We start from the raw sequence: 27,480 nt of genomic DNA on the forward strand, positions 1-27,480 counted from the left end.
TGCTCCGAATGCCTGACTGAGGTCATTAAGAAGGAAATGATCAACAAAATCCATGGTATCGTTATGGAAGACTGCTGAGTGAAAGTGCAAGAGTTTGCTGATATTGTAGGTATCTCAACTGAACAGGTGTATAATATCCTGCATGAAAAATTGCACATGAAAAAGCTGTGTGTGCGCGATGAGTGATGCGATTGTTGACTGTCGATCAAAAAAGCATTAAAAATGCAATAAAAAAATGCAATAAACACCACCACAGTGTTTAGCGATGTTTATTCACAATTTGCAGGATTTTTTGTGTCAATTCATGACTGTAGATGAAACTTGGATTCACACCCTGAGTCCAAGCCACAGTCAAAACAGTGGACATTGTCCAGTGAAAGAGCACTGGAAAAAAAAGCGAAAACCTTTTTGTCAGCTGGGAAGGTGATGGCTACTGTTTTTTGGGATTCCCAAAGAATTATCATGATAGACTATTTCAAAAAAGGTAAGACAATAACAGGAGTCTATTATGTGTCATTGTTGGACCATTTAAAAGAAGAACTAAAGAAAAAATGGCCAAGATTGGTGCACAAAATAGTACTCTTTCATCAAGACAATACACCGTCCCACACATTGGCAAAATTGTATGAAATGAGGTTCGAATTGGTTCCGCATCCACCGTATTCTCCGGACTTGGTCCTGTGTGACTTTGTTCCCAAACTTAAAACTTTGGAACAGTGCGAAAAAATTTTCTTCAAACAAGGATGTCAAATCAAGGCTGTCAATAACTATTTTGCATAATTTCACAAATCCTACTTTTTGATAGGATGAAAGAATTGGAAACTCACTGGACTAAATGTGTAGACCTTGATGGAGACTATGTTGAGAGATAAACAAATTTTTTTTTGGAAAAAATCACCTTTAACTTATTTTTTTTTTACCAAACGTTTCAAACAACTCTCGTATGTACTATAACAAATGTATCGGATAAAGATGATGCACCTATAGTGGTATACTTAGATTTTGCAAAGGCTTTTGAAAGATTGCCCCACCACAAGTGATAACTAAACTGGAGCAAATCCCCCAGATCATCCTACACAGATTAGTCTCTTTTCTTTATGTTGATAGGCTCAATGTCACACACACATCAGGCTGCCATACGTACTTATCACATGTCAGACTGTCATACATCCTTTTGGTATGCATATTATTAAAGAGATTATGGAAGCTATTGACATGAACGTTAACATTACCCATACCATGGTGGAACTGTTATAGTTGGTGTAGGTGATGTTAACATTCATGTCAATAACTTCCATAATCTCTTTAATATGCATACCAAAAGGATGTATGACAGTCTGACATGTGATAAGTACGTATGGCAGCCTGATGTGTGCGTGTATGACATTGAGCCTATCAACATAAAGAAAAGAGACTAATCTATGTAGGATGATCTGGGAGAAACTTTATTTTTAGGGCACAGTTAAGAGACAACTGTTTCCATCTAAATGATAGAGCTGGTTCATTTGCTTCAAGATAAATGCTTTGGGTGGGCGAAGTATGAAAGGCACCAGTAGCTGTCCATATACCCTAAAGATGGATGCAATCCAACCATTATACGTTACTCTGCCTTGCCGAACCATAGACTTCACACCCATAATCCAGCTTTGAACAGGAGGATAAAGATGATGCAATGAAGATCCATTCAGCTGAGGATAGAGTACAAGAAGATTCAATACTCTCTTGCACTTTTCTCTCAGTTGATGAATGCATACAAGAAATAACTTTTCTGTCAAAGATGAGTTCCAAGAACTTAGCTTCTATTGTTACTGGAATAACAGTTTGTCCATCCTTAATACAAGATCTGGGTGAAGAGTCTGTTTTCGGCAGAAGTGTACACAGTTTTTTCTGCTGAAAATCTGAACCCATTACTAAGAGCCCATGAAGAGACATGGTCGAATGCTTGAAGTTGTCTTTCAATTACCCTAATGTTATAAGTGAATTGTGAAATCATCAACATATAGAACATTGCCTATATAGGAGGAAGCTGTTTAGTGATTGAATTAACCCTGATAGTAAAAAGTATCACACTTAAGACAGAGCCTTGGTGAAAACTCTGTTCTTGATAATAAGATAGCAAACTTCCCACTTTTGCTTGGAAAACTAGGGTGGACAGAAAGTTTTTAATAAATACCAAAAGTGTCCTCTGAGACCTAGGTTATACAGGTCTTTTAATATGCCATATCTATAGGCTGTGCCATAAGCTTTTTCCATGTCAAAGAATACTGAAACCAGATATTCTTGGTTCAGGAATGTGCCTTACACAAATTTCTAAAATGGACCAAATAGTCTAGAGTCGAACAATGTCTATGAAAGCCATATTGTATACTGGAGAGAAGACTGTTGCTTTCTAAATACCACAGAAGTCTGGCATTAGCCATTTTCTCTAACATTTTATAAAGACAGATGGTTAGAGCAATAGGTCAATAATTATTTGTTTGTGTTGGATCATTTCGTGGTTTTGAAATGGCAATGACAACTCACTTATGCAAAGCATCTGGGAACTCTTCACTGGTAAGTGTACCCTTATATGTTAAGAGAAGGAGATCCATAGAAGATGATGGAAGATGTCTTATTTCATAATGGACAGGACACTGCATTGGGGTAAGACAAAAAAAAAAAAAAAAAAAAAAAAAAAAAAAAAAAAAAAAAAAAATGCTTTTTAGTTCTTCCTTAACAAATGGCTAATTGCTCTTTTCGAGATACTTGTGCCAAGGAATAATGTTTATTCCTTGTGTTTTTGTATAAATAATTAATGGTAAATGGCTGATTGTACAACTCAAACCCTTTGATAGAAAATATTTAACCACAGTTTCTCTTGTTGCTCTTTCATATTAAAAATTGGAGGATATGAAAGTGTTGCTGAGATCCTGGCATAATTTTCTCCCAAAGTGTCTGAAATAGAATAAGCAACAACATATCCATTATGGTCTAAGGTAGACAAACGGTAGGTTCTGTATCTATCTTTCATTTTCCAGATTTTATTATTATATGCAGCATCTCCTTGGAGTTCAGAGACTCATCATGAGAGACCCAAACTAACTATTATACATACAAAACCTATCATACCTTCCCTTAAACTCATTCAGTCGGGAAACTCACAACTAATTCTGGCAATCCATTCCATTCATTCACCACTCTCCATGCAAAAAATCTGGTCCACACACCCCAACTAACCACACTCTTACACAACTTCCATGGATGGTCCCTAGTTCTCAGACTACATGTTGTATATTGAAAAAATTTCCCTTGCATCAATTTTATAAATCCCATTTAATATCTAAAGTTTCTATCATGTCCACTATTTTCTGCCTATCAGCTAGACTTTTAACCCACAAACCTTCAACCAATCCTCATAGGTAGCATTCCACAGACCTGTTCCCAGCTTAGTCACTCATCTCTGAATCTTGTCTACCACCTTCTAGTTCCTAAGAAACCCAGATAGCCAAATCTGTGCACAGTAGTGAAGATGCAACTGAAATACATAAAGAGGGATAATAACTTCCTTATCTTTACTTTTAGTGTATTTCCAACACTCAAGTAATCCTTTGGGCATTTTATCAACTGTTGGAATATGCCCTCTGTCCACTTCTCTGCCCACCATTATCCCTAAGTCCCTAGCATCATCAATTTCCTGCAATCCAGTACCATCAACATGATACACCATATGTATCCTTTTCAACCCAAACTTCATAACCTTACATTTTGCAACATTAAACTGACAATCATTAACCTTGGCCCACAATGCCAATTTATTTAAATCATCATGCAGGATTATTGCTCAACCCAGTTTTACATCATTATCAGCAAACAACTGAATATCCCTCTTAAATCCTTCCGTATATCACTAGTATTTCAATGTAGTGGCCTAGTACAGAACCCTGCAGTACTTCACTAGTCACCCTCATTCCCCTAGATTCCACTTCACCCCATACTACTCTCTCTGGTATCTGTCTGTCAGCCCCCTTCCCCAAATCCATGCTACTAGCTTCATATCAGCTACTATAAATAAAAATTGTATGAAATAAAACGAAGCTACTAGCTTCATTTTATCCCATACAACTTTTGCACTGGTTGTTTGAGTAATTGATGAGGTAAAATGGATTCAAGATTGCTCTTGACTCTGACATCTCACATAATGTGCTTTGGCCTGAGCACATTTAAAATGTTATTAAGTTTAATGTGGCAGGGTATCTATGAAATATGCTCTGTCTTGATCTTTTTTATGGCTGCCTGGGACTCTGGGCACCATCAAGGATTTGGATAGAGTGGGAATAGAGATTATGTTTTTGGAATTGAGGCTGTTGCTGCCTGGACAAGACAATCTGTTACATACTTTACTGTTCACTGATAGGTGTTTGACTGACTGTATTAGCATTAAACTTGATAAGATGATAAAAGGCATTCCAGTCAACTTTGTTCATTATCTGCATGGGGATCTATACAGGAAAGAATGGTTCCTATGAAGCCATTGTGCAAAGTACAGGAAAATGATATCGTCCATACACGTTCCCTTTGATGTCCCATATGAGAAGTGGCAAAATGGCAGATTGTAAAATCTATTGCAGAATATGAATGAGTAAACATGGAAGAAAAGGGGGAGGTCATTATTGTCAAGGACTCGTTCAATGACATGACGTCATCCATTTGTGCTGGCACTACCCTTACAGTGTGTTGTGCCGTGCCCATTAAAGTCACATACATAAGAAGGACAGGCTCTGGCAGTTGCAATATAAGATTATCAAATTCTATTTCATTTATCTTATAAGCCAGTGGTTTTCATCATTTCCAGCTTAATACTGCTTCCATAGTGGTATTAAGCTGGACATGATGAAAAGGAGTATAATGACTGCCCCACTAGGACAGTACTCCACCATGAGCAGGACCATCTCCAGTTCTGTCTTTGCATACAACAGTAAAATTTCTGAAGGTAGGATCCTCACTAGGTTTTCAATGTTTCTGCAGCAAAATCTTAATATCATCGATATTCTGACAAAACCCATGAGTTTTGGCTAGACTTGTCCGATTTCCAGGAAGTTGACAGGTTACCTTTCATCAGGTTTATATCAATTGCTTTTGGGAAGTATGGACGGCCAGTGTCCATCTCTTCCTCTGAAAGAAAAAAAAAAATTATCATCTGATTTGTCAGGATCATTTGGCAAGTTTAATTTACTTTCAGTGGATATTGAAATATCCATCTTTTTTTTGGTGAAGGTGTCTGGTGGTTTATCTTTAAGCGATATCCTTGCCGTCATAATTTTTTTGATGAATGGGTTCTCATTAAACTGAACCAAAAATGGTTCAGTCTGATGAGGCAAGTACTTCTGAAGTGAGACTGTATGTCATGAGATTGATGTGCTCAACAGAGAAGCACTGACAATCAAAGTTCACGTATGGTGAAATTATCAGATGGTGTGATGGATATATAAGTTTCAGTTGCTGTTCATATTTTCTTACCTGTCACCTTCTCAACATAAGAGGATCAAGACAAGTGTGGTGGTTAACTTCCTTTTTTTTTTTTTTTTTTTTTTTTTTTTTGCATTCCGATATATTTTATTCTGTTCTAATCTTTTGTATTTATTTTTCATCTTTCTACTTCCCACATGCACAAGAGTAAGCTGGATGATCTTCCCGACAGTTAACATATTTAGCTTTCTTTGCAGAGCAAGATTTGTTATCATGCTCTTTACTACCACACCAGGCACAGGTGATAGAGTAGAGCCATGTTTAGGACATGTCCATATTTCGGACATTTGAAGCATCATAGTGGATTAGGGATGTACAGCTGAACAGGACAGTTGAGATACCGTGCTTTTAACAATATTGGATACTTAGATGTATCAGAAGCAAGGATGATGTTCCTGGTCTGAACCCAGGTGACCATCCCTATGTATAAGGACGCTCTTCACACCTGTCACTATCTGATCTTTAAGCTCTGAACGTATCTCCTCATCAGGAACATCGAGTAAATCCCATTCTGATATCACTCCTCTACAGAAATTAAGTGTTACTGTAACTGGTATTCCACCCATTGATGTCGCTTTGAGTAGTTTTTCAGAATGTTGTTGTTGACAGGTTGTTTTTACAAAGATATCACCAGAATGGAGTTCTTAACTGTTTTTGGAGAGCCTGCCAGTTCTTCTCAATCCTTTTGAATAAAGAAGGACAACATTTTCCCAATTGGTTTTTCACCTGTTGCATGGATGATCAGAAAAATTGGAACATTTATATTGGTATATCACACATCTTTTGATTCTTACTAAATGATGTATTTTTGGTATCAGTACTTGGTTAATCTTATTAGGACCTCTAAAACATTTGAGGATAAAGAACTCATGATCAAAGGTTTTTGTTTGGCACCACAGCTCCCCATCCACCACAGAGCCACACATGGACACCCAATGACCGGTAAGCAATTGTGCTCAGGAGTGGAACCCCACATGCTATATCAGCACTATAGCAAGCATTGGGTCCCAATCCCAGACCGGGGGGGGAAGAGACTTACTGCAACACTGTTGACCCTTGCAGGCAAGCCCACTAACCGAATGATCTTGGCTGGGCCATCCAAGTCTGCCCGTCTTGCTGAAACAGAGGCAAAAGCAGTGCAAAACTACCAGGATCCCCTTTTCCAGATGTCCATGGGTTGCATGGACATTCAACATCCTGCCACCATGGCAAACATGGTGGCAGGGTGTTGGATTCCAGTGATGGAGGTCTGGAAGAAATGGTAATAAAAAAAGACTCAGGAGAAGTAAAGTGAAGAATAAGAGAAGAAAAGAAAGGGGGGGGGGAAAGGAAAGTAGGTCCCCTCTACCACGAATAGGTGTTCCATGGGGAGGAGAATGATGAGAGAAATAGGAGAGTAAGATAATTATCATGTAAATAACATCACCTTTGCTTGCAACATGACTATTCTTTCCTTAAGAGTTTTCACTTCACTTTCTTCACTGTCTTGTAAATATCCTGTTGTTATAAGCTCCTCATTCTATAAAAGAGAAATTTCAACTAAAATAAATAATAATTTATTATGCTTCTCACTTTGTTTTACAAGATTGCAATAATTCAATCTCATATTCATTTCCATATCATCATTATATTTTTTTTCAAGTATCTGATTGTTTTTAAACCATTTTGACAAAATCAGTAAAAATATCCAAACTACATTCTATAAAAATAATTCCTGAACAATAGCAATAAGTATATCTTGTGAATGTCAAATTTGGTTGGACTTAATCAATGTGCTGGCAATGTGCAATATAAGGCTTCTAGTAAAACCAGTCCCAACATTCTGTAGTCCTGCCTGTAGTTTCCAGAAATGGGACTCTGACGCATCAGGCAAGTACTTCTGCATGAAAAGTATATTTTCCCTATTTGGAGGAAAGCCAACCAGGTAGTGCATAACTTCCATAGCCTACTGAAATATCCACTGCCTTTCTTCCTGTGTAGATCTGAACTAAAATGACTGTTTTCATAATTGATTCTCCTCCCCCCCCCTTCACAGGAGGCACAGAAGACACTGTTCATGAATATGCTTAATGCACTGTAATCAACTAGGGAACCAGCATCTTTTCCACTCAAGTGTACAGTTTATCCAGCAGCTCTGCAGGATAGACAGGCTATTAACTCATAGGACAAAACCTGATGGTAACACATCAGGAAGCTTTCCAATCTGCTAACGAATAATCTTGATGTCACTTACACTATTCATATCTGGGCTGCTTTCACAGTGTCACCCTCATTTGAGGCCTTAACAAGCATAAATAACATGCACTACTATTTAATGAATAGACCTTATTTCTCACACAAGCCAGAGCTTATTTCTCACACAATCTCAAATGGCAGCCTCCATTATTATCTGCTTCAGGTATCCCATCTTTATATGACTCCTTCCACAGAAAGGGCAGTACATGTGTATTCATTAAATCAGATATGCTATGTCAGAAATGGCAAGTCCCTTCCCCACTTCATGATCTACAGTGGAGCATCTAGCTGTTTACTTCTGAAGTCTGATTGTCTATAGTCTCACTGCACAAACAGTGAGGTCATCATTCTTGGAGACTTCAATTTTTGCAACTCAAAATGGCTTCATTTCTCTAACTTTACTGCTCAAGGTGGGAAAAAAAAAATGCTGAAGCATTTCTCATTAATAATGATCTAATGCAATTTATCCATCTCCCCACTTGAATACTTGGCAATCATTCTTCCAGTACTTCACACTTTTCTCGATCAGCTCACCTTTAATATATATATTGTATGTGTCAATATATATATATACTTACTTTTGTTTACTTAATTTTTCTACAGAAAGTTCGTCACTCATCCTTTTCTCAGTCTCATGTCCTTACTTAGTGCCAAATGGGATAACTATAATTTCCTTTCCGGTACCCCCCACCCCAACCTATCTTCTCTGTCCTTCTGAAAATACCAAATTCTCCACATTCTATCCCTGTAACTACATCATATGCCATTAGCCAAGTCTCACTAATGCCTATAACTTTTGGCAAGGTTGTACTAACCAACCAATGCTAAAAATTCCATTCCCTTGTTTCTGATACCTTTAGGCCTCTATCTATTTTACTTCCTGAACTGACTACCTATTCAATATTGTTGCTTGAGAGACTAGATTCTACATTTGTTCGTTATTCTGAGATACACTCACCTGCATCTACCCTAATTGCTTAAGTTTTCCCACCTTTGTGCTTCAGCACTTTCAGTGAACAAAGCTCCCTCTACACACCTAACACCAAAACCATTTAAGTGCAGTCCATCAGCATAACAAAAATCCTTCTTTCTGTCAAAATTAGACCATAGGTCTATAAACCCTACATCATTCTTTTCATACAACCTGCATATTAATTTGTTTGCAATCAACACCACATTCCTTCTTAATTCACCTCTATCATAGTATGGCAGGAAACTTATCATCTTCACCTTCTTGCTCTTCTTTTTCAATTTGTCCAGCTACTTCTTCACATCCTCCCTCACAGAATACTCTCACCTCTCAGGTCATTACTGCAAACCAAAGCAATTAGTTCTTTCATCTTACCTTTCCTGCATCTGAATAGAATTACTAATATTATTAAATTTTGTGGCAGAGAAACAAGATTTTGTTACACTTTCTTTAAGTACACCTCTGATCATAGAATCTCCATGCAAAATTTTCTTTATTTCTCTTGTTTATTCACGTGATCTTGATTCCTACCTTGGACCTCCTGCTTCTTTCTCTTATTAGTTCTGTTAATCTTTTGATGTTTCTGCAAGTTTTCCATTTTACACTTTGTCCTGTGAAGGAGAATATGCAAGCATGCAATTTCCTTATTGAGGCCCACTTTGTTTTTCTGAATTATATATGAGGCATGTTCAACAAAAGACCAAACTTTTTAAATAGCATGGCAAGCTGCACAGAGAGCGCACTGTGGCTACTGAGCAAACCTAGTGGCAGGTTTTGACAACAAAGTGCCATTTTTCCTGTTCAGCTATGAGCATTAGTCGTCAAGATACATCCGCTGAAGTGAGCATGTGCATAAGCTGTTTGTTGGATTAGTGACAAAGTGACAATGAAAGAGTTTGAAGAACAATGTGTGTGTGTGTGTGTGTGTGTGTGTGTGTGTGTGTGTGTGTGTGTGTGTGTGTGTGTGTGTGTGTGTGAAATTTTACTGCAAACTTGGTACATTTCAGAGACATTTCACAATTGCTTAACCAAGCATACAGGAAGGACTGTATGAGCCAAACGCAGTGCTATGAGTGGTTTAAGCATTAAAAAAGCAGAACGTCAGTCGGTGAAGATCCCAGGCTTGGACAACCTTTCACATCAGACGACAACCATGTTGAGAGAGAGTTCATGCTGTGATTCATGGAAATCGTCATTTAACTGTCCAAGGAGTTGCTGACAAAGTGAGCATTAGAATAGGATCTTGCCATCAAAGTTTGACCGAAAAACTTCAGATGCATCGCATCTGTGCAAAATTTGTGCTGCATTTGTTGACTGACCATCAGAAAGAGAACTGTGTTGAAATCAGTCAGGAACTGCTTTCCAATGCAAATGGTAATGAAAACTTTTTTAAGAACATCATAACAGGAGATGAGATATGGGTTTATGGCTATGATGTTGAAACCAAGATGCAATTGTTGCAGGGGAAAGGGTCTCCTTGAACAAAAAAAAGCATGGATGAGTCGATGATGTTGGTTGTGTTTTTTGATTAGAAATGCATTGTCCGTTATGAATTTGTACCATGTGGCCAGATGGTAAACAAAGAGTTGTACCAGGAAGTTTTAGAGTGTTTGAGAGATGCTGCGCTCAGGGACTTGTGGAAAACCAGACTTGGTTGTTGCACCACGACAATGTGCCAGCTCACGTGTAGGGATCTCATACGTCCCAGTTTTATTACTTCTGTCCCAGCGTCCCAATATGTGTAGTTCGGGATGCTAAATGTCCCGGATTTTTTTAGAATATAAAAATATTAACATTTCTAATAAGAATAAGTACAAGTCTTAATATTTTTGGGTGCTTTTAAAAATGTATATTTACAAAACAAAAAAGCAGAGACATATTTATTTTGTAGTTCGGTGAATTACCAGAATGTTAGAATTTTGGGAAAACGATTTAGTTCCATACATTTCATTCAGCCAGAGAAAAGAATGTCAGAATAAGGGAGACAGTCGCCCAACTGTATGTTTAACTAATCGCAACCACGGCATCTATGTCGTTCGTCTGGTCGGCCGTAAATTTTTAGCAATCTTTTGTCTCAAGTGTAGTTCGCATAGCATAAGATATCTGACGGCCCGAAATGTTTCTCATTGATTGACATGTTTTTGAATATTAACGCGCCACAATAGTCCATTTTCTTTCAACCAATGAGAAACATTTCAGACCATCTGATATCGTATGCTACGCGAACGAAGCTTCACGCGTCAGGCGCTAAATTGTTTTTTTATATTGCTATAGGGTATGTGATATAACCCTAGTTTTGAACTGTTCATTTCGTATTCTTGCATTCTCGTATTAATTGTGAATATTGTATTTTTTAAATTAATAAAAAAATTAATAAAATTTGATATAGTATCTAAGAATCGACAACTCTTGGACAAAATCAATTCTTCAACCAAATATATTCAATGATTCTGCAAGTAGCAGTAAAATGGGACAGGCAACGACCAGCTGCAATGTACAAGAAGAGGCAGAATAAGGAAGATAGGAGGTATATATTAAAAATTAATTATAAATTTTTTTGTTTTTAAATTTTTAAATTAAATTACATAATTAAATTAATTTATTTTTCATATAATTTCAGATATTATGCATCTACACAATATGAATAAGGCTTGTGTTGTTTATATTTTATTGTATTTACATTGTAGTTCTCGTTTTATTGACATATTAACATTTTATATCTTTATTCTATGTCTTTATGTTTCATATACTTATTAATGTTTGATTTAAGTGTAATGTGTTTAAGTATTGTCATCTGTGTTTAAGTGTTATTAGAATTCTCTTTATTTGACGTATGTATAAACATTTATGTTATCTAATTAATAAATCAAATTCAAATAAATATTTAATTTTTTTATTTTAAAATACATAATGTTAACGAATAAAATTTCTCTTAACCCTTAATTCTACAAAATTTATTGTGTCCTGGTTTTTTGTTTTCAAAAAATAGGCTCCCTACTCACGTATCACTCCTCATCCGCAGTTATATGACAAAACATCAACATCCATTGTGCCCCATCCATCCTATTCTCTGGACTTAGCCCCAGCAGACTTTTTCCTGTTTCCCAAACTTAAAACCACTTTGAAAGGACATTGTTTCCAAACCATAGAGGAGATTCAGGAAAATGCGATAAGAGAACTGCATGCCATCACAGAAAGTGCGTTCCAGGAAGCATTCCAATAATGGAAGAAATGTTGTGAATGGTGTATCATTAGTAGCGGGGACTACTTTGAAGTGGACAGTGCTAAAATGTGAAATGAGCAATAAATTTGTTTTTATAGTAAAAGTTCAGTCTTTTTTTGATCGTGTGTGTGTGTGTGTGTGTGTGTGTGTGTGTGTGTGTGTGTGTGTGTGTGTGTGTGTGTGTGTGTGTGTGTGTGACTGTTTTACTTTATAATTCATTTTCTCACATATTTAAGTACATTTCTGCACATAACATTTGTATAAATATTTAACTATTTTTGAGGTATAATTAATTTTTGAATCAGTTCGTATATTTTACTTCACAAACCTTTTCTCAGACCTTGAAGTACATTTTTCATATAATGAATAAATATTATACAATTACTTTTTTTCAGCAAAGTGATAGTTTTTTAAGTTCCATTTAAGCAAATTGTACCCTGCTATATAAGAGTACATATCCACTCTAGCCTTTTGTTTCCAGAAAGTCATCAGAATAATCTTCACTAGATTAGATGCAAGCAAGTCTTTTTGTCTGATGGTAACCCCCCCCCTTCCCACTCCCAGACCTCAGCCAATAGAACTGTATTTATGTTCCAGAACTATATCACCTCTAAACTTTCATACTTATTTAACATCCACCTGATGGCATGGAAGTAAGCCTATTAGCCCCTTCTTTAAAAGAGAAATAAGTCTGTCAAACTATCAATCCAGTGCTCTCTCTCCATCAGTTCTCTTAAAAATAATGGAGAAGATCCTGCTTCATTATGCAAAAGCAAAATCAGACACCAGTGTGGATTCTGCCTCTCTCAATCCACAGTGGATCTTCTAGTCCACAAACAATGAGAAAAAGTTTACAGAAATTTGTCTTTGTACTATATGTATCTTCAAGGTACACATTAGGATACCCACAAACAAAAATGATAGCATAATGTAATAAGATTCTTTCACTGATCTCAAATTCTATTTATAATTTTGCTGAGGATAGCATATTCCATTCCAACATTTGACAAACCTTGAAGTATTCAAACATTCCAGGTTTCAAGATATACCAATACCTTAAAGACTAATCTCTTTGCTATTCTTTGTCTGGGTGAGGACAACTCAAATTCAATCATACTAAACACAGCCCTGTTATCCTTGCAAGAAAGATTTCACTTCCCTTACTTTTGATAAATGGTAACCGGAAGTAATAGAACATGAAAAACAGAACAGTAAAAAAAAAAACAGAACTGTAAGGAAAAAGAACAGTGACAAGACATAACAGAGGAAAAAATAAAGCATTTATTTGTGTCGTATCTCGATATGTCGTATCTATTTATTAATGAAATATCTATATAAACCAAAATATAAAATATATATATATAAAAAATTTAATCACTGCAGGTTGGCCATTCGGCATAAAAACCTCAATTTTCTTCTTGGTTTTGATATTCCTGCACAACAATTGCCACTTGATTACTAAGGGTCTCATACCTCTTTTTTCTGACTTCTGGACGACCTGTATGGGCATTGGCTAATAATAATCGCTGGCAAACTATATCTCATCTTAATCCATTTAATAGGTTCCAAATACTTGGGTGACTACAATGAAACAATGAGTTTAAGGCTTTGTGAAAACCTTCACAACAATTTGTAGTCTTAGGACATCTCTCAGCAGCAGCCTTAAAATGATTCCATATTCTAATTGGAAAGAGAGGTGATCTTCCTGCAACTCCTTCGATGTAGGTTGAGAAGAAATATGTGAGAACTTCACTGTAGTTATCCTCATCTGGAAATGTGGCAGCTAGTTGGTCAAAGACAGTTCTTACATCTGTTATTGGCACAAAGGAGAGAGCAGGTAGGGACTTCAGTTTCAACTTCATGTCAATATCAGACTCGTAAACTTCCTTTAAGCCAACACTGTTGATCTTCCTAATAACACTCTGGCAAAGGTGAAAGTAACACCCTGCTTGTGGAAAAGCAACTTGAATAGCAGACATACATGTCTGCTACTCAAGTTGCAGACATGTATTTCAAAGTCCAGCAGAATCTTTTGGGGTGTTATATTGGGCACCAATTGTTACAATATGGTAAACATTCTGTTGTATATATCCATATTCTTTTTTTTGGAAAAGAAAATAAATACATGGAGGATATGAATTGCCAATCTTAACATGCCATGTATACAGCTGAAAAAACATGCTAGGTGCTTTATCAAATGTTCCGTCTCCATAAATGCCATCCCTGTCTAATTCTGAGAGCAGATCATCATTCCCAATTGCCAATATTCTTTCTGGGTCATCAGCTCCCGTATCATACAAAATGAGGTCAGCATACGTCTCTGAGATAGGAAAATCAGTTGTAGCTGGATTGGGAATATAAGTAGTTTCTTTATTGTTTAAAAAGACTTTGCATGAGTGAGGATTGCTTTGGTAAGTGTTCCAAAACATCCCTATTCACTTCTGATAAAATATTTCCCATAACATTCCTCGGAGTTGCACCAACTGCCTTGATGTCTTGCTTCATCCTAGCCTTTAAAATGTTTGCCTGTGCTTTTTGAGGATTAGAATAATGGCAGTGTTGTGGGACCTCTCCGATGATATTTTCTTCCTGTGTCCTCAAGAATGCCCTGCATTTGGTGGCAAAGTAGACTGCATCTCCAGGTAATCACTCCACTCTCGTTTTCCCTATACTTGGTATATTCATATCCTTGGTACAGTAGAACTTGATTTCCTTTCTGTGTCAGTGAAAATTCCATGATGATTTTACCATGAAAATTTTACTTAGGGACACTAAGTAAAATTTTCATGGTAAATTAAAATAAAAGTGTTATATTGCAAACTTACTAGAAACTGCATTAGGGGCGTTGAGTGAAAGGGTACCTATTCCAGGTAATCCTATAATCTGGTAAGCTGCTCAGTTCTTAAGAAGTACCCCTGTAATTACTTAGTATTCTTGGAAATGTAGGCACACAGTTTATTTGTATTTTTGCTAGAACAAAAATGTTTCATCCCATTATTCCGTACATCCGGATAAGTTTTGACAAAACCGATAAGGAGCCACGGGGGGGGGGTCTGTGAAGGACTTGCTCATTTAAATGTTGTAGAACTATACATTGATGTTTTTACACCGAATGGACAACCTGTAGTGATTAAAAATCTATACAACATATAGAGATACGACAATAATAAATAATAATTAAAAAAATAAATGTTTTATTTTTCCCCTGTTCTGATTTGTCATAGTTCTGTTCATTCGCTGTTCTGTTACAGTTCTGTTCTTTCATGGAACCTTGATAAATATATCCAAATATTCAATAAAGTGGGATTTCTCTTCTTAGACTGACATATACCCTCTAACCTCTCCTGGAATAATCACATCAATAGTTCCCAAAGGAGAGAAAAAAAAGTATCCTATACAGGTGAATGAACAGTTAACCCTATACAAATTCTAAATCTGTTCTTAGAGCATGTTCTCACATTTCAGACCAAATATCTACCTAAAAATTCTTGTTGCTAAAGAAGAATGTAGAATATGTGTACAAATGAAGCTAATGAATTGAGATTTGAAACTGTTTAGACTTACAAGTTGTTCCTGTAAGTAAGTTCATAGGTATCAACTTTGTTCAATTTTGAGTGTTTCTTCTTGCAATAAGAAAAATTATATATAGAAAAACAGTCGGAATAGACAAAATACAGAATGATTCGTGAAGGATCAACTCATTCTATATTCTGTAATGGAGGAAGAGAAAGACAATATTACAGTGGTCAAGTTTTTTTTTTTTTAAAGGAGATAACAGATCCAAATAATAACAGAGATTAATCTATTACCTATTACCTTAAAAATCTGTAGAAAACTTATTCAAGACATAAGTTAATTGTTGACATTAAATGATAAACAAGGTTTTAGATCTAGAAGATCGTGCACAGATACAATACCTGCAGTAAAATACTAATAGAAAAATCAATAGAACATACACTCCAGTTTTTATGTTCTATAGATTTACATAAAGCATTTGATAGTATAATATTACAAAGATATTTTAAAAAGTGAAAAAGAAAAAACACAGATATTAAAGAAGTGCAAAAAGCTATTGCAACAATTTCATAAGATCCAAAATTAAGAGATATACAAAAAGTGCACCTTACAATCAGTAAAATAAATGAAAAAGATGGCAAACAGAAAAAAGAAAGAAAAAAAAATGGCAAAAGTATGTTCATAGAATGCAAAAAGGCAAAGTAATTAGGAGAATAGAAAAATAGAAACCAAGTACTAAAGATCAGTTGGAAGACCATGAAAACAGACAGATAGGCTGCAATGAACACTGTTACACAATCAGTCTAAGACCTTGGGTGAAAAAAAAGCAGTGTCCTATTTCTAGATACATTCATAACCTGTAATTGATGGAACCATTCATTTCTTAGTATAATGAATTTAAAGTGTATCATACTGGATATATTCATTATATCCCAACATTAATCACCACAAAAAAGGCAGATCTTGTAAAAAAAAAAACTTCAGCATGCCTAGCTCACACTATCTGTTCTACTCAGATCAGCACTACTGATAAATTAAATCACAAAAAAATACCATGATGGCTATTTGATATAATTAATTATATATTCAACAGATCATTATCAATTACCACACCTAGTGAGATCTCTTTCTGACCCCACGGTCCCCTACCTGAAAGACACTTCTGAAAAAATATATGTATATATATATATATACAGGGTGTTCGGGATAAATTTGACAGTTTCGTAAGGAAAAAGAAAATCTTCTTTGTATCTATTAAATTTAATGAATTGACAAAAAAACATTACAGGCAGAGTTAATTACAATACTATCAACAAGATTTACTCAAAATAACCACCATTAGCATCGATCACAGCTTCAATTCTGCTTCGGAACCTCGAACAAGCTGATGCTACAGTCTCCCTGGGAAGGGCCGCAAAAACTGTTTTAATTTTATCCATTAACTGGGCTTTTGTATTACTGGAAGTGCGATTGGTGTCTTTTTCAACTGCGCCCCATACAAAATAATCCATGGGGTTAAGGTCTGGGGAGTTTGGAGGCCAAACATTTGGACTGGTGAAGTCGTAGAAATTTTCAGACAACCATTTTTGACTTTTCCCAGAGGTGTGGCAAGAGGCCGAATCCTGCTGCCATACATACGGCCTACCATTGGCTACCCTTGTTATCCAGGGCTTGACTACAGTTAGCAACTCCACGAACAAAGCCCGAATTCCAATGCCAGGGTTCTTCAACACCTGTTCCTGCAGATTTGCGAGGAATTCTGCTGTACGAACGCAATCAGATCGTCTGCTAGGGATCTTTCTTCTTGCTACATCCTCGTAGTCACCATTGCAAGTCTCTAGTTCATGCCTGATTGTTTTTACTGTATTCAGGGAGCATTGGGCAGCAGTCGTAATATCCTTATTTTGATGGCGGGCACGAATCATCATGATACAAGTTATTCTCTTCCATGATTCAGGTGGGTTCCAGCTATCCATCCTTTCTGACATCTTGTATATGAATGAAGAAGGGTCCAAACTTTTAAATGAAGAGAAGTGTGTGTTAATACATGTAACTTACGGAAAAATATAATTAATTATAAATATGTCAAATTTATCCCGAACACCCTGTATATAATATATTCAGAAGTGTCTTTCAGGTATATTTCTGCCAATATAAACTACAAATCACATTCAAAATCAGTATGGAAGTTGACAACCTTCTTTACCTATTATGAAGGAAAAACTGCCTCTTTTTTCTAGTTTGTGGCAATTGTTTTATCATGAACCCTATTCTTGGCAGCTATCTTATTTTGGCCAAATCGAATGTTTTCTTAAGTTAGAATCAAAGGCACGGTACTCACTTTTGAATCCAATAAATTAGGTTTGCGTTCAATATTATCAATACGGCATATAGAATACTAATATAGATATCAAATCAATTTTTAATTTTTTTTTTTTTTTTTTCTAGGGAAGCAGTCATTCCTTTCCCATTCTAAATTGTTCAATCGGAAATTGTGGGTAGTGGTTATGCTGAATTACTATTTTTTTCTTAAAAAAACATTTGTTTGCATAAGAATGTGCGCATGTGTTTGAACACACATGCACGCGCGTCACAATGTGTGCAAGTATTGAGACAAACATATGGAATCCTGTCAAATGTCAATGCATTTGACAGGATTCCATATTTCACATGAGAGTTGGTTATACAAATTCAAAGGGATCAGTATGCAAAATAAACATGTATAGGAGAGTGGCTGACTGAGTCATGTACAGTTGTATTTAGTGAAAAAGAGCAACAATTGGTGTACTGCAGGATTCTGCACTTGGGCCATTGTTATTATTTAACTTGTATATTAATGATATTGAGATATTAGCAAGGAACTTGGGGATGATATGCAGTCATCTGCTGAAGACGCAAAGTTAGGGAGAGTGATAAGGAACATAGCTGATACAGAGCCTCTGAAGGTTGACTTGAACAGATTGGTTATATGGGCAAATGACAATGAATATCAGTTCAATGTTGTAAAATGCAAGCTTATACATTTTGGACAGAGTATTATATTAATGGAAATCTGCTGCAGGTAGTCAGTGAAACGAGAGAGAGAGAGAGATTTGGGAGTTATTGTGGACAGTGAGTTAAAGTTTAGTGGGCACACTGCTGAGGTGGTTAAAATCATCAGATAAATGCATCCCTGAAGACAACGCTCATGTAAATTACCAGGAAATTATATTCTTGGTTTAATCCTTAATTCAAGTGTAAGCAAACAATGTTTACATGTGAAGTATCTTCATGACTAGGCTACTTATATAAGCTAATAACTTAACATCACTTGCCTTAGTATCCCATAATGCAAAACTTATTCTTATACTTGGATAAAGGATTAAACCAAGAATATAATTTCTTGGCATCTTTAGTTAATAGTATAATCAATTGAAAAACTTTCAACAATACTCGTGTAAAAAAAAAGGAAGCCATTCCCCCCACTTTACAAGGCTTTAATAAGAATATGTCTGGACTATTACATGCAGATACTATCATGAGTTTCATCAAAGAGATTGGGAAATAGATGAAAGGATCCAGTGCAAGTACGAAGATAACCAGCCTATGGAACTGCATGATGACAGATTAAGGAAATGTGATCTTCAAAGTGCGCAGGAATAGAAGGAAGAGAGGATATATGATAGCAAAATACATGTTAATAAGCAGATCTTATAATGCAATACAAGTAGATTTTACAGCTTATATGGCTGGTGCAGTTAGAATGCGGGGGCATTCCTGGAATCTAGCCAAAGGTATGGTTAGGAAGCATATAAGGTCCAAGTTCTTCTGATATAGTGAGTTGTGTGGAATGGGCTAGTGTTAGCTGTGAGTGCATGCATGTTCAGTGAATGTGTTCATGGAAAGAGATAATCGGCATTTAAATTTCTCTCTCTCTCTCAGTTCTTGGAAGAACAATAGTTATAAAAATAATAGCACAAACAGATATACCCATAGTCAATTATGCATCAATATTTGTGACACGCTGGTAAAAGAAAACTATAATGTGAAGGTGCTCCCTCAGTCACAGAATGAATGCACAGGAAAGAAACAGTAAGAGAGTAAAAGGCAATTATGCAAGTCTTGGAAGTGCTTTCTGGAAATAATCAGAGTTCAAAGATTCTACAAGTTAGCATAAGAAATTATTTATGAAATGACCTAATGACAGCATTTAAAGAACTGCATGATCAACAAAACTTGCATATAAGCTAAATATCAATAATGGCAACGAATAATGCAGACTACACTGGTGTGAAGAACATTGTGATTGGTCTGTAGAACAGTGGACATTCACGATATGATGCAAGAAATCAAACTACTTTTACACCCTTTTTTGATATTGGATGGATATGGCAGATGCTTCAGAGGAAAAGAGGCAATTAAATTTTGTGAAACTATTAAGTTTCACTTATAGGTTACTATGAGACTTTTTTTCAATTATATCTCTAAAATATAATGCAGACATTTTTATAAGCATGCCAAAAAGCAATTCACTAAACAAGATCTACCTTCATTTGCAAAGATGTAATCTTTTTACGAAGGTCAGCTACCTCTCCTGAATGTTCAATTTCTCTGATTCTGGACATCATCTGATGTTCTTTCATCTATAAAAATGAAATAGCAATGAACTGTTAAATGCATAACATCACAAAGCTAATCTTTATGAAGATAAACAATTGGAATGAAAACAAACGGCAATCTGATTAATCAAAACTTAGAGTAATATTTCAAAAAGTACTAATAATTAAATAAAAGGAGCATCCTTCTAGATGGATAACTTGCTACACCTGCTAAACAGATATCTGATAACATATCTGTTTAGAATAAGCAGCTATCATACACTTATCCTAAGAAATTTTATGCAATTCAGATCTACAAGCTATTTTAAGTATTAGTGAAAAGTTCTGCAGGTCAGCATTCATTTCATTGTCTTCTATTCATGTATTAGACTCAGCCTGTTAAGTCTAAACAAACCGACTTTCATAAACTGACTATTAATAGGATGATAAATCCTCACTTTGAGCATGTGTGTGTGTGTGTGTGTGTGGAAGGGGGGGGGGAAGTCTCTTGGTGGCAGGGTAAAATCAAAGTTGTTGGAAAAATAAAAAATTCTGCCCCCTCAGTCTAAACTGTTCATCTTACTCTTGCATAAACAAGTCCTATGAAAGTTCCTCCATCAATGCTTGCATTGATGGAGGAACTTTCATAGCAAGCATTTTCACTGGGTTATATAAATGTTATAGAAATATTTGTCAATAAACTTGACAAAATTTTCCCTTGTAACAGTAATCAAGAGCTATATTGATGGCAGAATTCATATTTCTCACATATTATTGCTATACATGTATAGCAATTCATGTTACCTTAAAAGACATGACCTATACAGGGAAATAGCAGTATATAAATCAGCCAATCTCCAGACAGACAACTGCACATTTACTAATGATTAGAAGAACCATTCTTTTCTGATACTAACACTAAATAAAAATTACAAGGCATAGTGCTAGTGCATTATTACTATGCTTTTGTTAGTCCATTTTTATTTCATCTATTATATATCCTGAAGTCCCCTCTCCCTCTGATCTGAAAATAGTTCTTATAAAATAATTGAAATAACACTCCAAGAACCAAAACAATGAAAATTAGCAAAGAGCCAAAAGATGTACATTTCAGTCATTTTCTGAAGCATAATTCTTGTTATTATGACCAACATATGTTGGTCATAATAACTGGTAATTAGCTTATGGAATTAACAATGCATATAACGATATTAATTAAAGCAAACTTCAATATTTCGATAACGTCATGTTGCCATCTTCAGGAACATACAAATATGGTATGTGCAGGCACTAACAAAAGCAAATGAGGAAGAAGGCAAAAAAACTAATATTGTTCCTAAAGTCCTAATGGTGCCCCCTAGTGGGCTAATTTGGTTGTCTTGACTGTTGGGCTGAAGTTCTCATAATGTAGGTTTCCCAAAATTTAGGGTAGTTTCATGCACCCAAATTTGTTGAGGTTTGGAACGTTTTTTAGAGCTGCTGATGATTCCATGAATAATCTTTCATACTTGAACTTGCTGCGGTGTATTATTTTAGTTTTCTTCCAACGAATTCTATGGCGGGCATCTAAAGCATGGTCTGCCAGCCCAGAGTGGCTGTACTGGTGAAACCGGATGTAGGCTTTGTGTTCTGAAATCCTGATATTCGCTGTCCTGCCTGTTTGGCCAAATGAGGATGTCGAGGAAAACAACACCGTGAAGCACTGTTTTACTTCACAGAAAGCTCTCCATATTTATAACTGCACTAGTTTCGCCTTATTAAGAGAACAAATCACCGCGACGCACGTTCTCCTTGCCGACAAAAACAAAACCTTACCTTTCAGATACTCTCGGCCATGATCTTTGGACGATTCTTTATGATGTCTCATGCGCTTTGGCAATAAAAGAATTCAAAAAAATACGTTGTTGGCACTTGAAAAAATAGAGAACTTGATTAAGAATTCTACTTCCTTACCACAGCAACCATTCAACATGGTTGTCAACCTCTCTTCCACAGTTTTAAAGCCTGAAGCACTCACCGCACTTTCACGCGGCCACAATTTCGCCCCACGCTCCTAAAATAATACCTGCCGAGGAAATCATGATCCAAATAGAATGTGGGATTCACAACCTTCCTAACCATATCGCCAACAATATCAGACTGGATGTAGCCGGTGTTCTCACCAAAGCAAAACCTTCAAAAACCAACTTATCCAAAGACGAATATGCAGTTCTACTAGAAATGAAGAAAAACAAAAAAAAAATAGTAATCACCAAAGTGGATAAGGAAAACACCACTGTGGTTCTCAACCAAAAGGACTACACAGGTAAGCTTAATGCTTTATTATTAGACTGTACCACTTACCTCCCTATTGAATATAATCCTACCAGCTCTCGGATTAGAACTCTCCACAGATTCCTTAAGAAGGTCACTTCTTGGCCTGTGGAAGTCACTAACAAACTAAAACCTTATAACTCTAGACCCCCCCCCAATTATATGGACTTTCAAAAATACATAAACAAAATGTGCAATTACGTCCCATAGTGGATGGCATCGATTCCCCCCACATACAAATTAGCCAAACATTTAGCCAAAGAGCTCACACACTATACTAGCAACACACCATCACACATAAAAAACTCAGCCCACTTCAAAGCCAGTAGAAAAAACCTCTCACTCCAACACACTGACATAATGGTCAGTTTTGACGTATCCTCCCTATTCACTAATGTCCCAACTCAAGGAAACCCCTAGACCTCATCCAGGCCAAGTTTCCTCCCGATATCTCGGCCTTATTTCAGTTCACAATGAACTCAGGCTATTTCGCTTGGGCAAGAAAATTCTACAAACAGATAGAAGGGACATCCATGGGTTCACCACTTTCCCTGCCCTTGGCCAGCTTCTTTATGGAGACCTTTGAAGAGGAAGCCTTAAACTCTGCCCCACAAAAACTCACTATTTGGCTTCGGTACGTGGATGATGTGTTTGCTATTTGGCCACATGGCTCAGATACACTCCACTCCTTCCTAACACACTTAAACAACCAACACCCCAGGGTCCAGTTCACCTTGGAAAAAGAGGAAAACAACACCTTCCTCTTCCTAGATACTCTAATCACTCGCCAGCCTGATGGATCTTTAGTTTTCTCTGTTTATAGAAAACCCACCCATACAGGCAGATACATTCACCAGCAATCCCCCTCCCACACACAACAATATGGGGTTATAAGAACACTATTCAACAGGGCAAAATTAATCTGCTCAGATCATGATGCCCTAACCAATGAACTAAACCACATCCTCAACACTTTCTTAGCCAATGGCTACAACCCCAAAAAAAATCAAAAAAATACTAAAACCAGTAAACCACAACCTTCCCCCCCCCCCTCTACAATAAAGATTACACTAAATCTATCACCATCCCCTACAACCGGGGCACCTCTGAGAAAATAACCAATATCCTAAAAAATATGACCTGACTTCGTGTTATAGACCATATAAAAGGTTGGCATCCCTTATCCGCTTTACCAAAGACCAACTCCCTAGACCTACCTGGTGTATACCAGGTCCATTGCAGCTGTAAATTGTCCTACTTTGGCCAAACAGACAGGACAGCAAATATCAGGATTTCAGAACACAAATACTACATCCAGTTTCACCAGTATAGCCACTCTGGGCTGGCAGACCATGCACCCGCCATAGAATTCGTTGGAAGAAAACTAAAATAATACACCGCAGCAAGTTCAAGTACAAAAGATTATTCATGGAATCATCAGCAGCTCTAAAAACCGTTCCAAATCTCAACAAATTTGGGTGCATGAAACTACCCCAAATTCTGGGCAGCCTACATTATGAGAACTTCAGCCCAACAGCAAAGACAACCCAATTAGACTGCTAGGGGGCACCATCAGGACTTTAGGAACAATATTAGTTTCTTGCCTTATTCCTCATTTGCTTTTGTTAGTGCCTGCGTGCACATACCATATTTGTATGTTCCTGAAGATGGCAATGTAACGTTACCGAAATATTGAAGATATTCATTAAAGTTTGCTTTAATTAATATCCATTATATGCGTTGTTAATTCCTTAAGCTAATTACCAGTTATTTCTGAAACATAGTTTTTCTTCCTACTAGCACTTCCCAAATTGATAACAATCAATGTATTATAAATTTATGTTAATTCAGATGATTTCTTTTGGTATATAGCATATCAGTTGCACAATCTAACAAAAAATTGCAATGTTCAACTTTGAAATTTTTGCACCTAAAATTATATACACAATTTTAAGATGTGCTTTGGAATGATGTTTAAGCAACTATAGCATCTATATTTCTGATAAAAGTAACTGGTATACTGAAATATCAATATATTTCATTGTTAATTTAACATGGCTAACTTTTAGTTTAGGAAACATTAAATTCCATAAAACAAACAAGCTACTGTTAGCAATAACAAGTCAAAAATTATATTGTTAGGATAAATCACCTACATCATTGTGAAACAATACTGCTGAATTGTATAAAAATTTCACAAAATAAACTGAATTAGAGCTACATAACCAAGACAACTCCCAAAGGGCCTATAAGGAATGCAAAAAAATTGCTGCCTTTGGCCAACTGTCCAATCCTCACCCTCCTACAAATCCTCTCATTAAATGTCCACCAAGAATGAATGAATGATAATTCAGTATTTAAATGATATTATTGAAACTGAATTATTATTATTGTTACGAAACCCCTCCAAGGACTCATCGAGGGAGGGCACCAACTCTACAACTGTCTGTCTCCACCACTCAAACCATCAACTACCATCATCATCATCTACACCAGTGCTTCACAAACTTCTGGATGCCAGGGCCCCTTTAGAAAACTTAAAATATCTTGCGGCCCCCCTCGAAAAAAAATCTTAATATAGACATATATTATTATATGTCTATATTATTGAATATAAATACAATAAATAATATTTATTGTATTTATATTCAACACAAAACATATACTGCGAATATTGCAAAAATCAAATGCAAATATTACATTTTTAGCATCTTACATACACATTTGACATGGCCATTATCTCATATTTTTATATAGATAGATATATATTGTTATTGTACATTTGCAGTACAAGCACATGAAACGTAAAACAATTAGTAATAAAGAAAGAATTAAAAATATAAAAGAAGTTTAATAATTTAATGTGATGGATGTGTTTCAATACTGCTACACAAAAAGTCAATATCAGGTGAAATATTTGAAACTGCAATTCTTAGATTTCTGCTTTGAAATGAAACTTATATGAATAAGCATATATTTACTAATATTCATTAAGTGCCGAAATACGCAGGAAGCAAAATTTGTGAACCCACAGCAATGTGTGATTTTTTTCATTAAAATATAAAAAATAACAAAAAAGAAATAATAAATAATAAAAATAAAATATGTTTCTTTTAAGATAAAAAAATCTACTTTGTCTTAAAACATTTTAAATTTGTTTTCGTTATTTCACTCCCCCCCCCCTCAACAAAACCTACGGTACCCAAGGGGGCTGTGACCCACAGTTTGGGAAGCGTTGATCTACACCAATGCCATCAGCTGCCCACCACCACCACTAGTATTTTCACAGATAATCACAAACATCCATGACACAGCAGGATTCAAATCTGCAGTCTTTAGGTTGGAGAGCAGATACACTAACCACTCAGCCAACCAGGATGGATATCATGAAGTTATTGTGGTATGACAATCAGAAGACAAGCTGTCCAGGGTATTGCCTAGTGAAGATGAAAAAAATCCAGTACTGTAGCAAACAGAATTAAAGACAGAAATCACTGAACAAAATGAATCAGAGGTATAGCCAGTAGAAAAATTACAAAAATACCAATTCAATCCTTTTAAATAAGATATTATATTCAAATAAAAGTGTTCTTTGAAATGAAGGAATAACCACAATATTTAACAATAGTGATATGAGTAAATTTCAAACTGGTCAATGATGTATTTATGGTCCTAACACAGGTTCTAATAGGGAAGAGGCAGAGCAATTTTTGAGTCAATACAAAGGATAGCTTAAAGAGAAGCTAGTTCTTGAAGCTAGTTAAAGAGTATAAAGCAAACTCCATACTTAAAGAATATCTTGGGAAAATTTAGAGAAAATAGCTGCCTAACAGTAATGCTAAATATTTGCAAAATTTTTGTTCAGGACATATTAGGCATTAGTAATGACATGCCCCAATACAGATGTGTATAAATTCAGATGGAGAGAAAAAAAAAAAGAGTCTAAGATACTAGAATGTACAATGGATTTTAAATAGGCAGTGATTACTATAACATGTACTGAGCAGCACAAGTTTGAAACTGTCTACTGAAGCCTACTTCTGTTTAGGAGTACCCCTTTTTTATCATGTCATCAGATTTTAACTCAAATTTTAGGGCATTACTGATGTTTTATATGGACAGATATATGAAGAATATATAGGAAGAAAAAACTGGACATACCTTTGTGGGATGTTGCTGGCTGTCTTCTTTTTCAGTGGCATCCAGGCGATATACATTCATTGAAGGAAGGAAGTATGACTGAACGGAAGCTGGGGGTGGGAGGGGGGTCAGAAAAGTGGGGATTGAGAGATGTGGGAGAATTATTGGTGAGGCAAAAGGTATGTGAACTTTTTTGAAAAACCTGGATTTTTTTTGTATTTTTTAAAATGTTAAGAGCGGGCAGAGAATACTTTGGGATGGGGGTGAACATAGAAAGTTTTGGGGAAGGAGAAGGATATTATGGGATAAGATCAGTAATGGGAGAATGGGGTGCAAGCCATTTCAAGAGTGCATAGTCTTTGGAGCTAATGGTGGAAGTGGAGGCTATGTCATGCCAGCTTGGTGTTTCTGTCTTTGATGTGTTGTATTCTATTGGTCGGAGTCATGACCTAATTTTTATGCTACGGAGCTTTCAACTCTCGGAAATTATGTAGGGTCGGTGGATGTTTACTGAGTTTTTGTCACATTTTATGGCTATCGTTTCCAATATTCTAAGCATTGTTTCGTTTTAATGTATGTCTACTATTATGGCCTTGTCGATTTGTGGGGATATGTTTCTGTTCAAGGGCATGGACAGCTATTTCTGTTTTTCCTGTATTTTATATTCTGTTTTTGTATATATAGTATACAAAAATATGTATACAAAAACCATTATATTAAACAATAAAAAATGCAACAACCAAAAGAAAAACAGAATACAAAATACAGGAAAAAACAGAAATAGCTGTCCATGCCCTTCAGAAACATACCCCGACAAATCGACAAGGCCATAATAGTAGACATACAGGAAAACGAAACAATGCTTAGAATATTGGAAACAATAGCCATAAAATGTGATAAAAACTCAGTAAACATCCACCAGCCCTACATAATTTCGGAGAATTGGAAGCTCCATAGCATAAAAATTAGGTCATGACTCCGACCAATAGAATACAACACAG

The 27,480-nt window shown here is 36.0% G+C and overlaps 1 protein-coding gene across 5 annotated transcripts in view; it reads right to left on the reverse strand.

The window, feature by feature from the left end:
* Nucleotides 1–27,480, reverse strand: part of LOC150104041 (ecotropic viral integration site 5 ortholog-like) — a 340,587-nt gene that overhangs the window by 3,007 nt on the left and 310,100 nt on the right. For all 5 annotated transcript variants that reach the window (XM_090396705.1, XM_090396704.1, XM_090396706.1 and 2 more), the window contains 2 exons: nt 19,976–20,071; nt 6,932–7,024 (listed from right to left, as the gene is read on the reverse strand). In XM_090396705.1, the coding sequence (XP_090252831.1) occupies nt 6,932–7,024; nt 19,976–20,071 (189 nt within the window). The remainder of the gene's footprint in view (nt 1–6,931; nt 7,025–19,975; nt 20,072–27,480) is intronic.

The sequence above is a fragment of the Typopeltis vanoorti genome, chromosome 8, assembly GCF_054136105.1.
Source record: "Typopeltis vanoorti isolate ZY-2024b chromosome 8, IOZ_Tvanoo_1.0, whole genome shotgun sequence".
In the NCBI taxonomy this organism is placed as follows: Eukaryota; Metazoa; Arthropoda; class Arachnida; order Uropygi; family Thelyphonidae; genus Typopeltis; species Typopeltis vanoorti.